The sequence below is a fragment of the Oryza brachyantha genome, chromosome 10 (assembly GCF_000231095.2).
Source record: "Oryza brachyantha chromosome 10, ObraRS2, whole genome shotgun sequence".
NCBI lineage: Eukaryota > Viridiplantae > Streptophyta > Magnoliopsida > Poales > Poaceae > Oryza > Oryza brachyantha.
The window spans coordinates 10,750,636-10,768,002 of NC_023172.2; the positions used below are offsets into that span (position 1 = coordinate 10,750,636).

The 17,367-nt window shown below is 39.8% G+C and overlaps 1 protein-coding gene across 1 annotated transcript; it reads left to right on the forward strand.

Moving 5' to 3' along the window:
• The first annotated feature begins 1,458 nt into the window (after nucleotides 1-1,458).
• Nucleotides 1,459-14,860, forward strand: LOC102703808 (silicon efflux transporter LSI2-like). Its single transcript, XM_040528100.1, has 4 exons — nucleotides 1,459-1,669; nucleotides 11,624-12,903; nucleotides 13,032-13,221; nucleotides 14,072-14,860. Exons 2-4 carry the CDS (start codon nucleotides 11,692-11,694, stop codon nucleotides 14,338-14,340), a joined length of 1,671 nt encoding a protein of 556 aa, XP_040384034.1. The 5' UTR covers nucleotides 1,459-1,669; nucleotides 11,624-11,691; the 3' UTR covers nucleotides 14,341-14,860.
• The last annotated feature ends 2,507 nt before the right edge of the window (nucleotides 14,861-17,367 follow it).

The window sequence follows — 17,367 nt, forward strand, 5'->3', positions numbered from 1 at the left end:
ATATAACACAATCGCGGCCATTTTTTTGCCCTACATTTAAATTTAAGGAATATGAATAGTCCATATATGTAAATGCATATAGTTATGGACTTGGTAAGCACATGGTAAATCCGGAGCTAGTTGGCCGCTTTATAATGTTATCATGGTGTACTCTTGATAAACTTTGAAATTTCATCCGATGGTATATAATATCTCCTAACTTTTATATTAAAATATCGATCTTATATACAAAAATTTTGGTGGCGCCCCTCGATAATGTTTCCCCTTTGGCAGTTGGAACCATAAACATCTTGAACCCACAAACTACAAAGCATATCTAAAATGATCCCCACCCAATGTCAATTCATCCACTGAACACATATCTAGCCACAAATTAATCAGTCCTCAAGTAGGTGATGTTATATATATATATTCGGCAGCAAAGTGTATATAGACAATATAGTTATCCCCCACATTGCATCCATGACCATCTCTCCATCCATGTCTCTCTCTCCGCCAAACATTGATAGGCGATCGATCGTTTATCACGTTCGTTCACGTATATAGCGTGAGATTTGCACCGGTCTAGCAAAAAGTAACTCAAGGTACCGATACCTTATGATACTCAATCATTTTTTTATCATTCAATTATTTTTTATCATTAGATCTAGTCAAGCAGGATAAACATTGTTAGATCCAACGGTCATAAATAATTTGATACCGTAAGATGCCAATATCTCGAGGTATTTTTTGTTAGACCAGAGCAAATCTCGTATAGCATACATACAGGCCCAGCCGATGACACCACCGTAGTACCATCAATCAAGTTTAGTGGTGCAGGAGCAACGTACTTAACGTTAATTTTTGCATCAAAAAATAAAATAAAAACGTACTACTAATAAACGTTTTCCTTGGTTACGTCATCTTCCTCTGTCGATCAACGTACCAAACTTTAATTAATTTGATTTATTATGGCCCCCCTGGGCTGGCTTTAGCTAGCCCCTGCCCATAGATGCAACAAAGCCTCAAGTGTCAAAAGATTAATCACACACTAGAAAAGTACAAAAGTGATCAAGGAGAAGGCTCCAAAGAGCTTAATACACTCGTCTTTTCACTTTTGCTAGCTTATATTTATAAGTCAAAATTTAAATATTCAACCTTAAATTTGAAGTTGATTTTGAGATTTTTTTTATCGTAGTATCTTAGATTATTTTCAGTCTTGACTATTAGATTGTTAAGAACATAAATATAAATTTTATATTTATAAATTATTTTTCGTTTATAAATATGTTGTTTGATTTTTTTTAAAAAAAACGAAAGATCACCCCCTAATTATGTAGCTCCTTGATTGCAACACACACGTTGGCACGCCTCATCTCTGGCCCAGCCAGGTGAGGCAGGCAGCTGTATGGCTATCCAGCTAGCTAAAGCTTATTTATACCCATTGCCATCCAGGCCACACCCTCTGGCTCCAAAACCTACCATTTCTCCCCCCTCCTTGGCTGCCACACCACTGTGCAAAAGGCTTCACATATTGATCGAAAAAAAATCGATCGGTGTGGAGCTGCTACAAGATTGAAATCGATCACTCACTGATGACAAGCTGCTTGTCGATCGATCTCGGTGGTGTGTGACGACGAGCTGATTTTTCGACGATCGATCCGGGAGAAGAGCCTAGCAATTGAACATCGTAAGTTTCTCTAGCTGATGGACGTGTTATATATTCTCGTGAATTATATATTGCAATGCATGGGTTATGAATATTTGTCGATCGGTTTAATTCTTTTTCAGTCTTTAAAAAGGCATGTTTAGAATTTAGAAGTATGAAGTTTTTTAGCGTTTTTTTGAGTATCTTTTGATGTTTTTGGCACTAGCCCTTCGATGAGATGCATGTGCGCGGACATTATTAATTCAGGCAGATATATGTGATATGCCGGCGTGCAACTCGTCAGATGTGATGAGCTACTGACGTCGTACTGTTGTTAGTTAGATCGTTCTTCATATATATACACTAGTTTTTATTCATGATGTGTGTAACTACCAATTTCTGGTCAAAGAAATCGTAGCTATATATCCACGTGGCACTTATGCATGTGAGTACGTACCCTTGATTCCAGAGCTTATATATATAATCGTATCAGGTGAGATCTTAATTCCAACTATATGTCTGTAGAACGTACTGACCATAGAGTTAAGTAGCTAATCGATCAGTCAGAATCATGGTTGGTACACATAATCAGTGAGCTGCAGTACTCTCTGGGAGAGAGCTCCGAGAAGTACCCATGCATGTTAGCTGCCGTACGGTTTGTTTCTATAATTTTTTTCTGGATAAGTTTTGTGAAGAGGGGATTACTACACATGATGGTCGATCTGATTTGGCATGCATGTCAGATGATGGATTTTGCCAATAAAAATCACTTTATAACTTTATTAATCTAAGGGTATGTAGATCGATCCCCCATATGTAGCCTAGCTATTTAGACAATCTAGGCTTAGGCTTATATATATGAGCGCTTGAAGTGGAAGATTGACTCCCAAGTAACAAACTTGAAATCACCTTTACTCTTGGAAAATATACGGGGCTATTGTTTGGCCTTTTCAGGCGGTATATTTATAAAAAAAATAAATTATAAATAAATTATTTTTATACATGTTTTTTGATCCGGAAGCACAGGCTGAAAAATAAACTGCGATGAAAAAAACTCTAATCAATTTCAAATTTAAGGTTGAAAAATTTAAATTTTGCCGTATAAACATAAACATAAACGAAAATATTAAGACGTATATGTTATGAGGGGCAGACGTGAGAGGCAAGAGAAAGTATTTTGCTTGCATCCGTTACAGAGATCTTTCCTTTTATTCTTTTTGTCTTGTTGATCGTTAAAGTGTAGTTTTCTCTGTGCTGTCCGGGCTGTAATTTATGTGTGTTGGGTGCTCTTTCACTTGTTTTCTTTTTTACTTTTAATCTTCCAAACGCTATGATACGCAACTCCTTGTGTATACTTCAAAGGAAAAGGTATTCTAATCACCATTTTCTTTTTACAGCAAATTTACTGTTCTTGAGAGATTGATACCTCCTTGAACTAAGATACCTAAAGATATACCAGATTTTACATTAAAATATGTAACATATGCTGTGCCTTCAAGGATCATATGAAATTAACTACCTTTACTTTTGTAAAATAAGTTGGTTTTATATATGGTCTATATTTGAACCAATGTTATATTATGTACAATATTAGAAATTGAACGACTAGCTAGGTTATCAAATCGATCGATTAGTATGTACATGAAAAACTCCCTATGTCTTAATTTTTTTTCCATGTATAAACTTGACAAAGGCCAAAACATGTATAAAAGGGAATGCTATGTTTCTCTTGCTAAAAGGGTCCATTCTACCCACTTCAACTATTTTATAGGTGTACTTGCTCTCTTGAATGAACTACTTTAAGGTTCATTTTATTTCCAAACTATTTGAAAAGGTTCACTATACTCACTAATGATGCCTATCTCACAAAATATTTTTAAAAATTTACATGTCAGTTTATATATTTTTTTATGCATCGATCAACATTTAAATCAGTTTTAGGTGATTCAACTGCAACTTATTCGAACAATTTCTAAAAATTGTAAAAAAAAAGTTGAGACCTAAGGTATAATGTGTTAACCATCCTCAGTCCCACAAAATTTCAACTGAAAATACATCTTGAACAAAGACAAGAAAATAGACAAAATACCATATTGAAATAACTAAAATAGTTTAGGAGGATAAGCTAGTGGACTTGATAAATAATTTAATGGGCTACTATAGGCTTATGTTAAAGCCATGCATGCTTTAGTGTTTCTTGTTTGGCCTTATGTTTCAAGACAAGTGGAATCAAAAGATCAGAACATCAAGCGATGGAAAGCCTACAGTAAACATGATTATTTGAAACCCCACATAGTATCTGGTTGGTAGGACTTAAACCATGGCAATTAATTAGCGACACAACATAAGGCGGCACGCCAGCTGTTCGTCTAACAACCTGTCAGCTTAATTACCACGAAAATCACTATAGTAGATAGAAATGAATTTTTTACATTGAAGTTAATTATTTTAATGTATTTTTCTCTCTGGTCACACAAGAGGTATATAGCCATAGATTTAGCCTTTATCCTAGTGCTAATTATAAGGAATAACACCTTATTTATTACAAGGGGGATTTTTTTCCCTATGTAGAATACGTTACCCCTTATATTTATATGCCATCCAAAAGGGAAAAATTAACAAAGCAACTTCAAAATAAAAAAAAGATGTCCTCTCCTTCAAATTTGATCTATAACCCATAAAACAAAAATAACAAATAGAATCATTAGTGACTTTTACCGTTGCTGAAAAGGTACCACATTTTCTAACTTAAATCCTAGTGACTCTAGATATGTACCAAAATTTTTTAGTGTAAAATTTCGATCTCTCCGAGTATGATATTTCTCAGAAACCATAAAGTTCTCTGGCCATTCAAAAGTGATAGGTTGACAACCTAAATATATGTACCAATGTACTGATATGCACACGCATGTTTATGGTGATGATCAACAGTGTATATATCTATGCCTTCCAAGTACCGGAGAAAACCTAAATCTGGTTGCCGACTTCATTGGGAAAATAAAACGAGAAAAATCTAAAATAACCGTGACTTCTTCTCCTTTTCCTCCAATCTCCTTCCCCTGGTTTGCTTGCCGGTCAGACGATCCGAGGCAAGTACATCCCGGACGCGATCGAGCGAGCTAGCTGGCTAAGCGAGCTGTGCTTCTTCCCGTTGATGGCGAGCTCGCAGCCGAAAAGGCCCGGCCGGCCATGATCGATCTCCCGATCTGTCGCGCACCGTACGTCGTCAAGCTCAAGCTAGCAACCACCGCCCACACGTACGCCTCGCGCGCGTCGATGGGTCGGCCGGCCGGCTCGGCTCGGCGAGTGGTCGCCATCGTGTGTGAGAGATGAGAGATGGTATCGTCGACGAGCGACACGAGACGAGAGGATCCGATCCGAGTAGCGCGCGTCGCGTCAAGATCGCGCCTTTATTTGCCGCCGCGCGCTTGTAGGAGTAGCTGGTTGTTGCCAACGTCGCCTTCTGGTCCCTTTCTAGCTTTCTCAGCTCGAGAATTAAGCTCCCCTCCAAAAAAAAAAAAAAGGTTTTCCTAGATATATGTCGACTGAAAATGAGCTGCGCCCCCTCAAAAAGCAATTAAGTGAGCTCAGGTCCATAAAGAATAGAATAGAAAGATCGCGAGAAGAACCTCTGCGAAATGAGTTTTGGACCGAGAAGAAATGAAAAAAAAAAATCAAGGCGAAAAGATCCACAGCCTCGTCAGTATGCTTGTAATAAGAGGTTTTTACTATTCTTAAAAAATATCTCAAGATATCAGTCTTTTTAGTATAAAAAATATGGTATCTTGAGATATATTATACCTTAAGGTAAAAAAAAATTATACCACAATTCTTGCTATCTTGAGATATTTTTTAAGGTTAATAAAAAAACCCTTGTAATAAACATATATAAGCGAAACTGCATATTAACTATTAAAAAAATAATTTATATGTTGAATTCTTATATATGTATTCTTAACGACATTAAAACAAAGACTAAAATATAAACTATAATAAAAAAACTCTAAAATTAACCTTAAATTTAAACTTTTATTTATATAAACATAAACGAAAAGGTGTTTGAAGTCCGCGACGTGCCGCACGTGCATCACCTTTTGGCCCAGTCAAGTGCAGCTAGCTCACTTGCGAAGCACGCCAGGAAGCTGGCTGGCTGGCTTGCGATCGGCGTTGCCTGCAGTCGTTTTTTCTGGCCGGGGGACCTCGACCTGGTCGCAGTCGCGGCTTCAGCGACGGTAAATTAACCAGGGAGAAACAGGTAGCTACCTCTACGATCGATGTATCTGGCCGCGACGATGCGTGCGTGTTCCTCCAGAGGAGGCAGCGACGTGCCGGCCGGCCGGCCGGCGGCGGCCAAAGCCGGCGAAGTGGACCGCGTAAGAACGAACGATCGAACGAACGACGGTCAGGTTCGCGTCTCGGTCGTCGCACGCGCGCGCGTAATAACTTGCACGACCGCGACGGCCAGAAGAGCTACTGGCTAGGCTGTGTGTAGGTTACCAATCGATCTCTCTCATATCATCACAAACTGGGCGGTCGACAGAGACTCCATCCAGGGCTAGAACGTCTCGAATCCAATCTTTTGAAGGATTTGGTCATGATCTGTGACTGTTTTCTCGGAGTGCATTGACCATAACCAGTCCTTCATATACATGCATAAACCGATATATATTTTAAGATTTTTATCATTTTTGAAACTTTATATAAGTTGCTAAAGTTGCGAGTACTATACTTTTCAGTATAAAAGCTTGTACATCTAGATAATACATATCTAAAGCTACTAAAATTTCATAGTGAATTTGATACCGTTAAACATTTTCTTAAAAAAAACCTTAAAATTTCCTATATTTTGGGCATTTGCATTCCCTTGCATGCATACCTGCCCCCAAAAGATAAATTTGCATTTATATATGTAACAATCTTAATTATGTACATATTGTGTGAGAGTTCGATCTCTGTTTCCAACCAACAACTTGCTGCTGGATCTATCTCAAAAAAGAGGAGAAAAACAGCATCATCACCAGCTTGAAAAACCACCGGATCTAAAAGGCACACATGCTCTTTTTCTCTGAAGCAAAAAAAAAAAAAGAACATACCACCTGTTTTTACTTGCTATCCTTTGCTATAGCTATTGATGATCGACCTGTTTGCCATATCTTCTTCTCCCTGTTTGCCATGTTCATCCATGCTAATGCTTGGAGCACTTGAGCAACAGACAACTGTACAAGGTCATCCCTAACCTTTTCTGCAGCTTCTTTCTGCAGCTAAGCTTGTTCGTGATGATTGATTGGTAGGACACTAAGATTCACCAAGGCAGAATATAATGCTGCCAAACAACCTTCAAAATAGCTGCATGCATTCGGGCAAACTTTTCCTTTTTGCCGTATATGATTGCACGGATATCACCACGGTAGCGGTGGCCATAGCAAATACTACCCCTGTTCAGATCTTTTTGATAACTAGTCCTAACAAGCATGATGCGTGATGCCATTAGCAAGCTGTACATGTACATGTGAATCGTACCCACCGCACTTAGCCATATACTTCCTCCATATTTTTTCTATATATGACGCCGTTGACTTTTAGGTCTGCGTTTGACCTTTCGTCTTATTAAAAAAATTATATAATTATTAATTATTTTGTTATAATATAATTTATTATTATAAGAACTTTAGGTATGCTTTATAATTTCCTATATTTAGATATAAATTTTGAATAAGACGAACGTCCAAACGTAGATTCAAAAGTCAACGGTGTCATATAAAAAAATATGGAGGGAGTATATGTGTGGAAGTTCTTCTGTTTTTTTAGTAAAGTACATAATCGGTCCTTAAACTTGTGGCGCGGTACCACTTAAATCCGTAAACTTAAAAAATACACGTTTAGATCCATGAACTTGTTTTAATGTACCATCCAGGTCCATGAACTTATTTAATATAACATCCATATCCATGAACTCGTTTTAACGTACCATCAAGATCCATAATTTTAGACGTTAAAACGAGTTCATGTATCCAAACGTGCATTTTCTAAGTTTATGGATCTAAATAGTACCACGCCACAAGTTTAAGGACCGGCCATGTACTTTACTTTTTTTTTGAAATAGATTGTTTTGAGATTATCATTTTCCTCGGATCCATTTCGAACAATGTTCAGATATTGCACTTGCTATCCTAACTGAAATATGTGCCTATGTTACAATTTCAGATTTCTCTGTGTGTTGTTTATATATGGTTCAAACTTGATTGCAAATGAAATTGCAAATCATATAACGATTTTATTGAGAGTTTGCATATTTTATCAAAAGTGTCATTCCCAATGCTTTTCTTAAATTGAATACTCAATATTTGATTATATATGACAAAACCAGTTTTAACTAGAAATACAAGTTCAGTTTTTACTGGAAAATGCAACTTCTTCAATGAAGGTAGATGGGGATAGTAATCATTCAATCCGTAAAACCTTTTGAACACTTTAAGAAGGTTGACTCTACAAAGAAATTATGCAGTACACATCAAAATTACTTGGTACCACAGAAGCACCATATGTCCTCAAAGGTGTAAAGCCAATAGATATTTTAGTGGGAAGTTTAAGGAGCCAACAGATGACAGTGGTGAATTTGTACTTTCAAAGATGCCTACTTATAGGGTTGCAGATAAAGCTGTAGGTAATCTGGTAAATATGGTAGGCCCTAAGAGTCAAAATAACAAAACTAGGAGTTAATTAAGTACTTCAGAGAAACCCTGTTTATTAAGTACATTCTTAAAGAATCATTCCAATAAAAAAATATAATCTCATAAATGTCTATATTTACATAATTATTAAAATAAAAAAATTATGGACCTTTACAGATGAGGTATCCTATATCAATGTGCAATCTATGACACGATAGAAAACTAGTTTTTATCAGAACAATTCAGGAACCAATTCAGATTTTTTTTTTACTCTCTTGACACCACTGCATGTTGTCCTGGACCAAAATGGCCACGGAGTGAGAATAACGCCACTGCATGTTGTCTCTGCTTTCACTCTGATCTAACCACAGGTCAATCCATGACTTTGCTGTGAATGTGTGATGATGCACTAGCCTTGTGACCACTTCTTATTCCATCTCAAGAAAAGAGAGTGACCACTTCTTATTCACATGTGTATTTTTAATTGGGCCACCAAAATTTGTGAGAATTACTTTATGTATTGTACACACAGTACAGAACTCACCTCACCACTGTCACACTTCCATGGTCCATACTGATGTAAAATTTCTGGACCTAAGGCCTTGTTTAGATCCAAAAATTTTTTGGCATAAACATCATATCGAATATTTAGATACCTAAATAGAGCATTAAACATAGATGGAACGAAAAACTAATTGCACAGTTATGGAATAAATCGTGAGACGAATCGTTTAAGTCTAATTAAGCCATCATTTGCACATATAGGTTACTGTAGCACTTATGGGTAATGATGGCTTAATTAGGCTTAAAAGATTCGTCTCATGATTTATTTCATAATTGTGTAATTAGTTTTTCGTTTTATTAATGTTTAATGCTCTATCTAGATATCTAAAGATTCGATGTGATGTTTATACCAAAAAATTTTGAGGATCTAAACGAGGCCGTAACTCTGAATTTCTGGTCGCATATTGGTCAGGAATTTTTCACACTGAACCACCCAATCAGGTGCTGCACAATCTCGGTAGGAACACCACATTGACTCAAAAGTTATTTACTCCCTCCGTACCAAAAGTGTAGCAATTTCTTATATTTAAAATTTTGTTTGGGAATATAAGTAACTTCTCTACCTATATTTTATTCTTAACCAATCACCAATATTTTTGCTTATTTATCCATGTATTTGATTCTCTCAACCAACTTCACAACATTTCTTCATTTAATTTGCATATTTTCTTAATACTCCCATCCGACTTTAAAGCTTCTTAATACTCACTATACGCAGTGCTAGCTTAATTTGGTCCATGCATAGTGATTGGTGAATGTGTTACAGTAAGGTAAACCAAGAATTTTGTGCTTCTCTTAATTATGTGGTACTTTCAGTCTTAGCATACATGTACAATTAACCTAGCTTTTTAACCTTGACCATTGACATATATTTTTCATGAATACCAAGTTGCTTCACCCACTGAGTTAGCAGAATTATTGAAGTTAGTGAATGTTCCTGAACTATAAACAGACAAGAAGCAAAGGGCAATGCTGAGCTGGTCCTCGGACAATGTTCTTTTCAGTATCAACACGAAACCCCTGCGGTTTTATTTGGAATTTCTCAAAAGTTCTCAAAAGTTAACATTGATCAATACATTTAGCCAGTTAGGTCGAGAGTACTTTCATACTTTTGTCCCCTTTCATTTATCGTAGTTTGCGGTCACACGTGCGGCATGCAGTCAAAAGTTACCTGGAAAATTCTTATACTCAAAACTAATCCCAAAAGACATAAAAAAATGATCTTTTTGCATATATAAATAATGCAGCAAAATAAGCAAGTCCAAATTGATAGCTTCATCTATTCAAGTGAAAAACACTGTGTATTCAAGCTAGTTTGAAATTTTCTCATGTATATGATAAAAGAGGAACTAAAAATAAACTCGACATGGTAAAAATAAGCATATTCAACTTTTGACAATAGTAGTCTCTGATCCGAACAAAACGCACATAACAAGCATATAAACATGGAAGAAAAATAATAGGCATATTCATATTTGAAAATAGTCTCTGATCGAATAAAAAAGAACAGAATAAGCATATAAGCAGCACCGATAAGGACAATGATGTGCTTCAGTGCTTCTATGAAACTATCTAGGAATCTATTAATTAAGTGCCGACGCACATGCATGGTTAGAGATAGTCCATGCAAATAGAATTCGCTAAAAATACCAAAAGGAGCAGTAGGAGTGCCACGTGGAAATTTGCAAAGGTTAAGCAAAAAGAAAAATCAAAATAAAATACACTACTTTCTAGTACTATTCATGTCATTCAACTGAGAAAAAATGAAAAAAAATTAGCAGGAGCGGTAACTAATAACTGAGTTTTTTTTATTATTACCATATTTTCTAATATAAAAACATGGAACATCCAGTTATTACATATCTCGATAAACCAAAATTTTACGTTAAAAATTTGATACTTCTAAATACTATATTACTGACATAAAGTCTCTTTGTATATATATATATATATATATATATATATGCTAAGTTTGCTGGTTTCTCCCCCATCCATCACTTGTACACCAAAGGATTCAATATCTTGGGTAATAGGAGGAGGAATCGAGGGTATACATCCATCATAAAATTTTCAGAGATTCGTGTGGAATTCTCATGTCCGCAGAACCGAACAGAACAATCATGGCAACAGTGGCACAGTGCACACCACCGACTGACTAAGCCCAACCAAGCCATGCAAGCTCACTCGCTGCAGCTCACCCCGATCGCCCCCGACCCGGCCCTGCACGTTTATAAATACCCATCTCCTTCCACCCCACCTCGAGGAGAGTTAGAGATCACAAGCCCGCGCCGCCGATCGACGAGCGACCGACGAGAGCGACCGCGACGACCCCTACTCCGACGATCTTGGACCTGTCTGTACGTTGTGCCGTCACCGTCGTCGTCGGCGTCGTCGTATTGTAGTGACTTTTTGATACCATCCCTTCGGTTCCGATCGTCGAGGCGGCCGGGCTGCTCGACCGACCGAACGCCGGCCGGCGGTCGATCTCCACCACCGCCGCCGCCGGAGGCATCGCGGTGAGAATTGAACTCCGGAGGATGATGATGGATGGACTCTGCGTAGCTATTGTTAGCCGTCCGGTGCATCTTGCAAACGCTGCATGGTGTACGTGCAGCTCTTCTGTTCATGCATATGCCATGGCTGCATGGAGCATGGCGTTTCTGATGACCGATTCTTTGCATTTCGTTTCGCCGAATCTACTGCATGCATCCGCAATGGTTGAATGGTTGATGGATCGGATTGTGGTGTTTTTTTTGTGCAGTTGGCCGGTGTGGTGGTGTTGGATCGAGTAGGGTTCTTGGAGATTTAGTTTGAGGAAGACGAAGGAAGATGGTGCTGGCGAGCACGCCCAAGGTGGTGCTGGGATGCGTGGCGTTCACCATCTTCTGGGTGCTGGCCGTGTTCCCGTCGGTGCCGTTCATGCCGGTGGGGAGGACGGCGGGGTCGCTGCTGGGCGCCATGCTGATGGTGCTGTTCCGCGTGATGACGCCGGAGGAGGCCTACGCCGCCATCGACCTCCCTATCCTCGGCCTCCTGTTCGGCACCATGGTGGTGAGCATCTTCCTCGAGCGCGCCGACATGTTCAAGTACCTCGGCAACATGCTGTCGTGGAAGAGCCGCGGCAGCAAGGACCTCCTCTTCCGCGTCTGCCTCGTCTCCGCCGTCGCCAGCGCGCTCTTCACCAACGACACCACCTGCGTCGTCCTCACCGAGTTCATCCTCAAGATGGCGCGCCAGAACAACCTGCCGCCGCAGCCGTTCCTCCTCGCGCTCGCCTCCAGCTCCAACATCGGCTCCGCCGCCACGCCCATCGGGAACCCGCAGAACCTCGTCATCGCCGTCGAGAGCGGCATCACCTTCGGCCAGTTCCTCGTCGGCGTCTTCCCGGCGATGATCGTCGGCATCTTCGCCAACACCTGCATCCTCCTCTGCTACTTCTGGAGGTACCTCTCCGTCGAGAGGGACCGGGACCACGAGGGCGGCGCCGGCCACGGCCCCGAGGTCGTCGCCGACGAGGAGGTCACCTCCCACCGCTTCACCCCGGCGAGGATGTCCCACGCCTCCTCCGTCAACGACAGCGACTGCATCAGCGAGCCCATCCGCCGGAGCGAGAGCATGAACCGCGCCGACGCCCTCCGCAGCCGGAGCTACAACTCCGAGGGCGACATTCAGGTCGCCATCCGCTCCCTCCGCGCGTCCAGCCTCTCGCGGGAGCTGGTGGAGGTCTCCACCATCTGCGACCGCCGCGACGACGGCGGCCCGCGCAAGATCACCCGGTCGGCGAGCCACCAGCGCAGCGTCATCATCGAGGACGCGCCCGACCAGCCAGGCTTCAACGACGGCGAGAAGGACAAGGACGACGAGGTCCTCAGCAAGCAGAGGCGCTGGAAGGTGCTCGTCTGGAAGTACGCCGTCTACCTCACCACCCTCGGCATGCTCGCCGCCCTCCTCCTCGGCCTCAACATGTCCTGGACCGCCATCACCGCCGCTCTCATCCTCCTTGCGCTCGACTTCACTGACGCGCAGGCCTGCCTGGAGAAGGTATCGATCGCCATGGCCATGGTGCTCTGAACTCTGAACTGACAATTTCTACAGCTTCTTGCACTGAAAATTTACCGTTCTTGCGTTGATTAATTACTACTCCAAGCTGATCACTGGTGAATTTGCAGGTGTCATACTCATTGCTGATCTTCTTCTGCGGGATGTTCATCACGGTGGATGGATTCAACAGGACTGGCATACCAAACACCCTCTGGGAGCTGGTTGAGCCATATGCGAGAATCGACAGCCCGAAAGGCGTCGTGCTTCTCGCGGTTGTGATCCTTGTTCTATCGAATGTGGCGTCAAATGTTCCAACCGGTAAAAACTCTAAATTTGGTCTTAATTCTCTCTTTTTTTGGTTAATTAGTACTGTTTACATTCAGAAAAATTCGGGCACTTCTGACCTTATTATCACAGTAGCAGTACAAGTACCATATTTGTGAGGTTGAATCTTAATTTCCCAGGTCACATGTGAGGCAGAAGAGTTGATAATTTGGAAAAATCGTAGTCATAATACTCATATCATGGTTCATGTTTGCTTATGGAAAAAGGGCTCGCTTTTAGGACGTATGCAATAAGGATGAGTCAGCTTGGTGGTATACGTCAGCATGTATCCTATGTGGAGAAAAGAGAGGGTGTAAGAAAAATCGAGCCAGCGGTTCACCAGTCGATCAGCTCGCACACTGCACAATGTGCTGGGCTAGTCTTCTCTCTGTGGAGCAAAGTAGTAATAGCTAGTAATAGTAGACAACTTTTTACACCGGCTATTTTATTCAATCTCCTACCTATCAGCTGGCTATTACTACTACGGACGCCCTTAGAATCCACTAAGTTGACTTGTTAACTCTGTTGTGACTGACGACGTACTTAAACTAGATAATTTAAAGATGCCCGTACGTTCAGTACGGCATTGGAATAACCACTTTAACCTTCTAAATTATAACTGCAACAAGTTTCAGTTATCAGCTTACAACAAGTAGGGAGATGAGAATTGTGGCAGTACTGTACAAACTCTGTTCATTCCCCATCAAATCTCAGATTCCTCAGATTGGATCGTATCTATCAATTGTCTTGCACACATATTTAAGTGTAATAAACTTTCCCAAATTTTCAGAGCTGTCCTAAACTGCAAGCGATATGTCTGAACTATAACTCGACTGAATTTCAGTTCTACTGCTGGGCACAAGAGTGGCGGCATCAGCGGCGGCGATCTCCCCGGCGTCGGAGAAGAAAGCCTGGCTGATCCTGGCCTGGGTGAGCACGGTGGCCGGCAACCTGACGCTCCTGGGCTCCGCCGCGAACCTGATCGTCTGCGAGCAGGCGAGGCGCGCGCAGTTCTTCGGCTACAACCTCACCTTCTGGAGCCACCTCCGCTTCGGCGTGCCGTCGACGATCATCGTCACCGCCGTCGGCCTGCTCATCGTCGTCAGCTACTGAACAAACCTGAAAACTTCAGGGGAAGTGTGAGTAGCAGCAAGCAAGACTGTAGCAGCAGCAGCAGCACAAGAAATTAAGAAGCTTTTACTATTATATTTTAGCTGGTTACTTCCACAAGGTAAATGAAATGGAAGGAAGCAGCTGTGGATGAATGCAGATGGGTTACTGAACTTGAAGAACTAAGTTCAGCTGAGGGAGAAAACAATTGTGATACCTGCAATGTAATGTGTTTTCTTTGTTGTAGCCGGTGTTTTTTGTGTTTAGTGTACTGTAATCTCTTTTTCATGCATGCGCGGAGCAAGTTAAGCGCGAGGTGTGCCGCTGATTAATCTGCTAAAAAGGCAAAAATAAGGGGCAATTTGTTTGTAGATGATGACCCGGTCGATGGAAGTTAGTCGGCTTATTATACCCTGTTTGTAAGGTGATGCAAGTCTTTGATAATTAAGTTGGATGGCTGGGGAAATGTTATGACCTATATTGTATGGTGACGTTAGTGTTGCTTCTGTGTTGCCTTTTGTAGTTCTGTTCACTTGTGGTCTTACAGCAATTTCATAAGATTGCGATTTAACATATTAAGGGGTGATTGTTTTGTTTTTTAAGGAAAAAAAAATCAAACAACATATTTACAAATAAAAAATATGTTTTTAATACATATATATAAATTTTATTCATAAATCTTTTTTTGTTAATAAATATCTTGTTTGGTTTTTTTATGGAAAATACCAAACATACCCTTACTATAAGGCCTTGTGAGATTTTTGCAGCGTGCCATACTGCTTGATACTACCTTCGCTTCATAACGTAAGCCGTTTGACTTTTTTTTAACGTTTGACATTCGTCTGATTTAAAAATTTAGTATAAATATAAAAAATAATAAGTCGTGCTTGAAGTTATTTTAATGATAAAGTAAGTCACAAGCAAAACATATGATATTTTCATTTTTTTAATAAGACAAATGATTAAACATTGTAAGTAAAAAATCAAACATCTTATATTATGAAACGAGGTAGCAGGAGACGTGAAATCGTGCATATATATAGCGAGCGTTTTTCACATGATTAGCTGTGGTTGTCTCTCTCAAAAAAAGCTGTGGTTGTCAACTTGTCACACGGCCATATTAAGACGCGCATACTAGCCGAGCGTCTAGATTGCAGGTGACTGATTATCTAATGGGTTGTTGAAACAGATTTGTGGGCTTTGTTTGCTGCGACAGATTTGTGGGCTTTCTGTGTAGGTTTTGTTAGTGGGCTAAAATTGATTTATACCATGATTTTTAGATCTGTGGCTACTGGGCTTTGAATGGATCTTTTGGGCTCTCTTGACTTAAGAACTAGGCCAGGCCAAAGAGCTAGACAATTTAATTTTGCAAAAATATACCATCACGTTGGGCTAGAGTGAGCGTAAACACCCCAATGCCGATTTTGTATAGTCCATTTTACAATGTATAGTCACGTTCATATAATATTCCATTTGCTCTTTTTTATATATGTTTCGTGTAAAAGGGTTAACTGATTTATACTTTGTGTACAAGGTACAGTGGAATACCTCACTGGTGGAGTGGTGGAGACGAGGTGGGTGGCAGATCAAACGGGCCGCAGCAAGGAAAACGACGACGGGTAGAACGAGGCAGGGAGCGATGATGGTGGTGGCCAATCATCACTAGTCTTAGCCCCGAACATTACGCTGAGGGACAACCGACCCGGCTAGGGTCTCATGCGAGTTCGCGTGTGACCAAGGAAGTGATTATATATTTGGACACTTATTATAAATATTAAACGTAAATTAATTATAAAACTAATTATAGAAATGAGAGCTAATTTACATGACAAATTTTTATTCCTAATCAATCCATAATTAAAGCATATTTACTGTAGCATCACATGAGCTAATCATGGATTAATTAGGCTCAATAGATTAGTCTCGCAAATTAGTCCAAAATTATGGATGTATTTTATTAATAGTCTACGTTTACTATTTATAATCAATATTCAAATATTCGATGAGACAAGTAACTAAACTCTCCCTTGGCCTAAAAATGTTTGGCAGGACTACTTTGACATTGTCCCTCCAAACATCTTAACAATATATATGAAAAATACTACCTTTATTTTCTTTTATAGATAACGTTTGAACTAACCAACGCTATACGTATGAAAATCGGAGTAGTTCCATTTGTGGAGGATCCCAGGCCATTGCATGCTTTGCAACGTTTACCCTTAAGCTTATAAGCATATACAAAATTTGAATTTTAAATCTTAATTTTAAAGTTGATGTTTGGAGTTTTTCATTATGGGGTGTTTTTAGTATTTTCTTTTAGAGTAATTTTACCATCTTTTAGAGTAATTTGGTACCTTCAGGTACTTAGCATATTGTAAGGTTAATTTAAGTGTAAATTTTAATAACCAGTGGTGTTTTTTAGGATGATAAAAATAACCTTACTTTTAAATTGCTAAGATACATATACCAAAATAGAGACACCTTTCTTGTTCAAACATCTATTTTGAGATGGATGGGAGTATGTAATATATAATTTTACTCACAAATTATTTTTATCATTGATAAACTATTTCACTCAAGCAAAACAATGAGGTTGTTTAGGAGGGAAAAACATCAGATAAGGAAATTAACACCCGTTATCGCACAAGTTAAATAATTATGGCAATTTTATTATCTATAAGAAATATTATATTTTTATGTAAAAGTTCAATACCTATATGTGTTGTATATAGATATAACGAAATTTTAGGCTAAATATTCTATACTCTATCGACCGTAAAATTTCTGAAATAAGTAACAAATTGGCTGCTCACCACATGTGGTGGGTTGTACTTGCCCGAGACCGAGCCTAACCCTGTACTAATACCGCGCCTAACCGCCTATATTAATGTTTTTTTTTAAAAAAAAACGCCTGTACGTATTAGGATCCCTAGTTCCTACTGCTCGATGGAGGAGTTGATCAATGTACATCTGGATTCCAAGCTACCAACAAATCATCCTGACTGCCGATCCAGTGAGTTGTAAACTTGT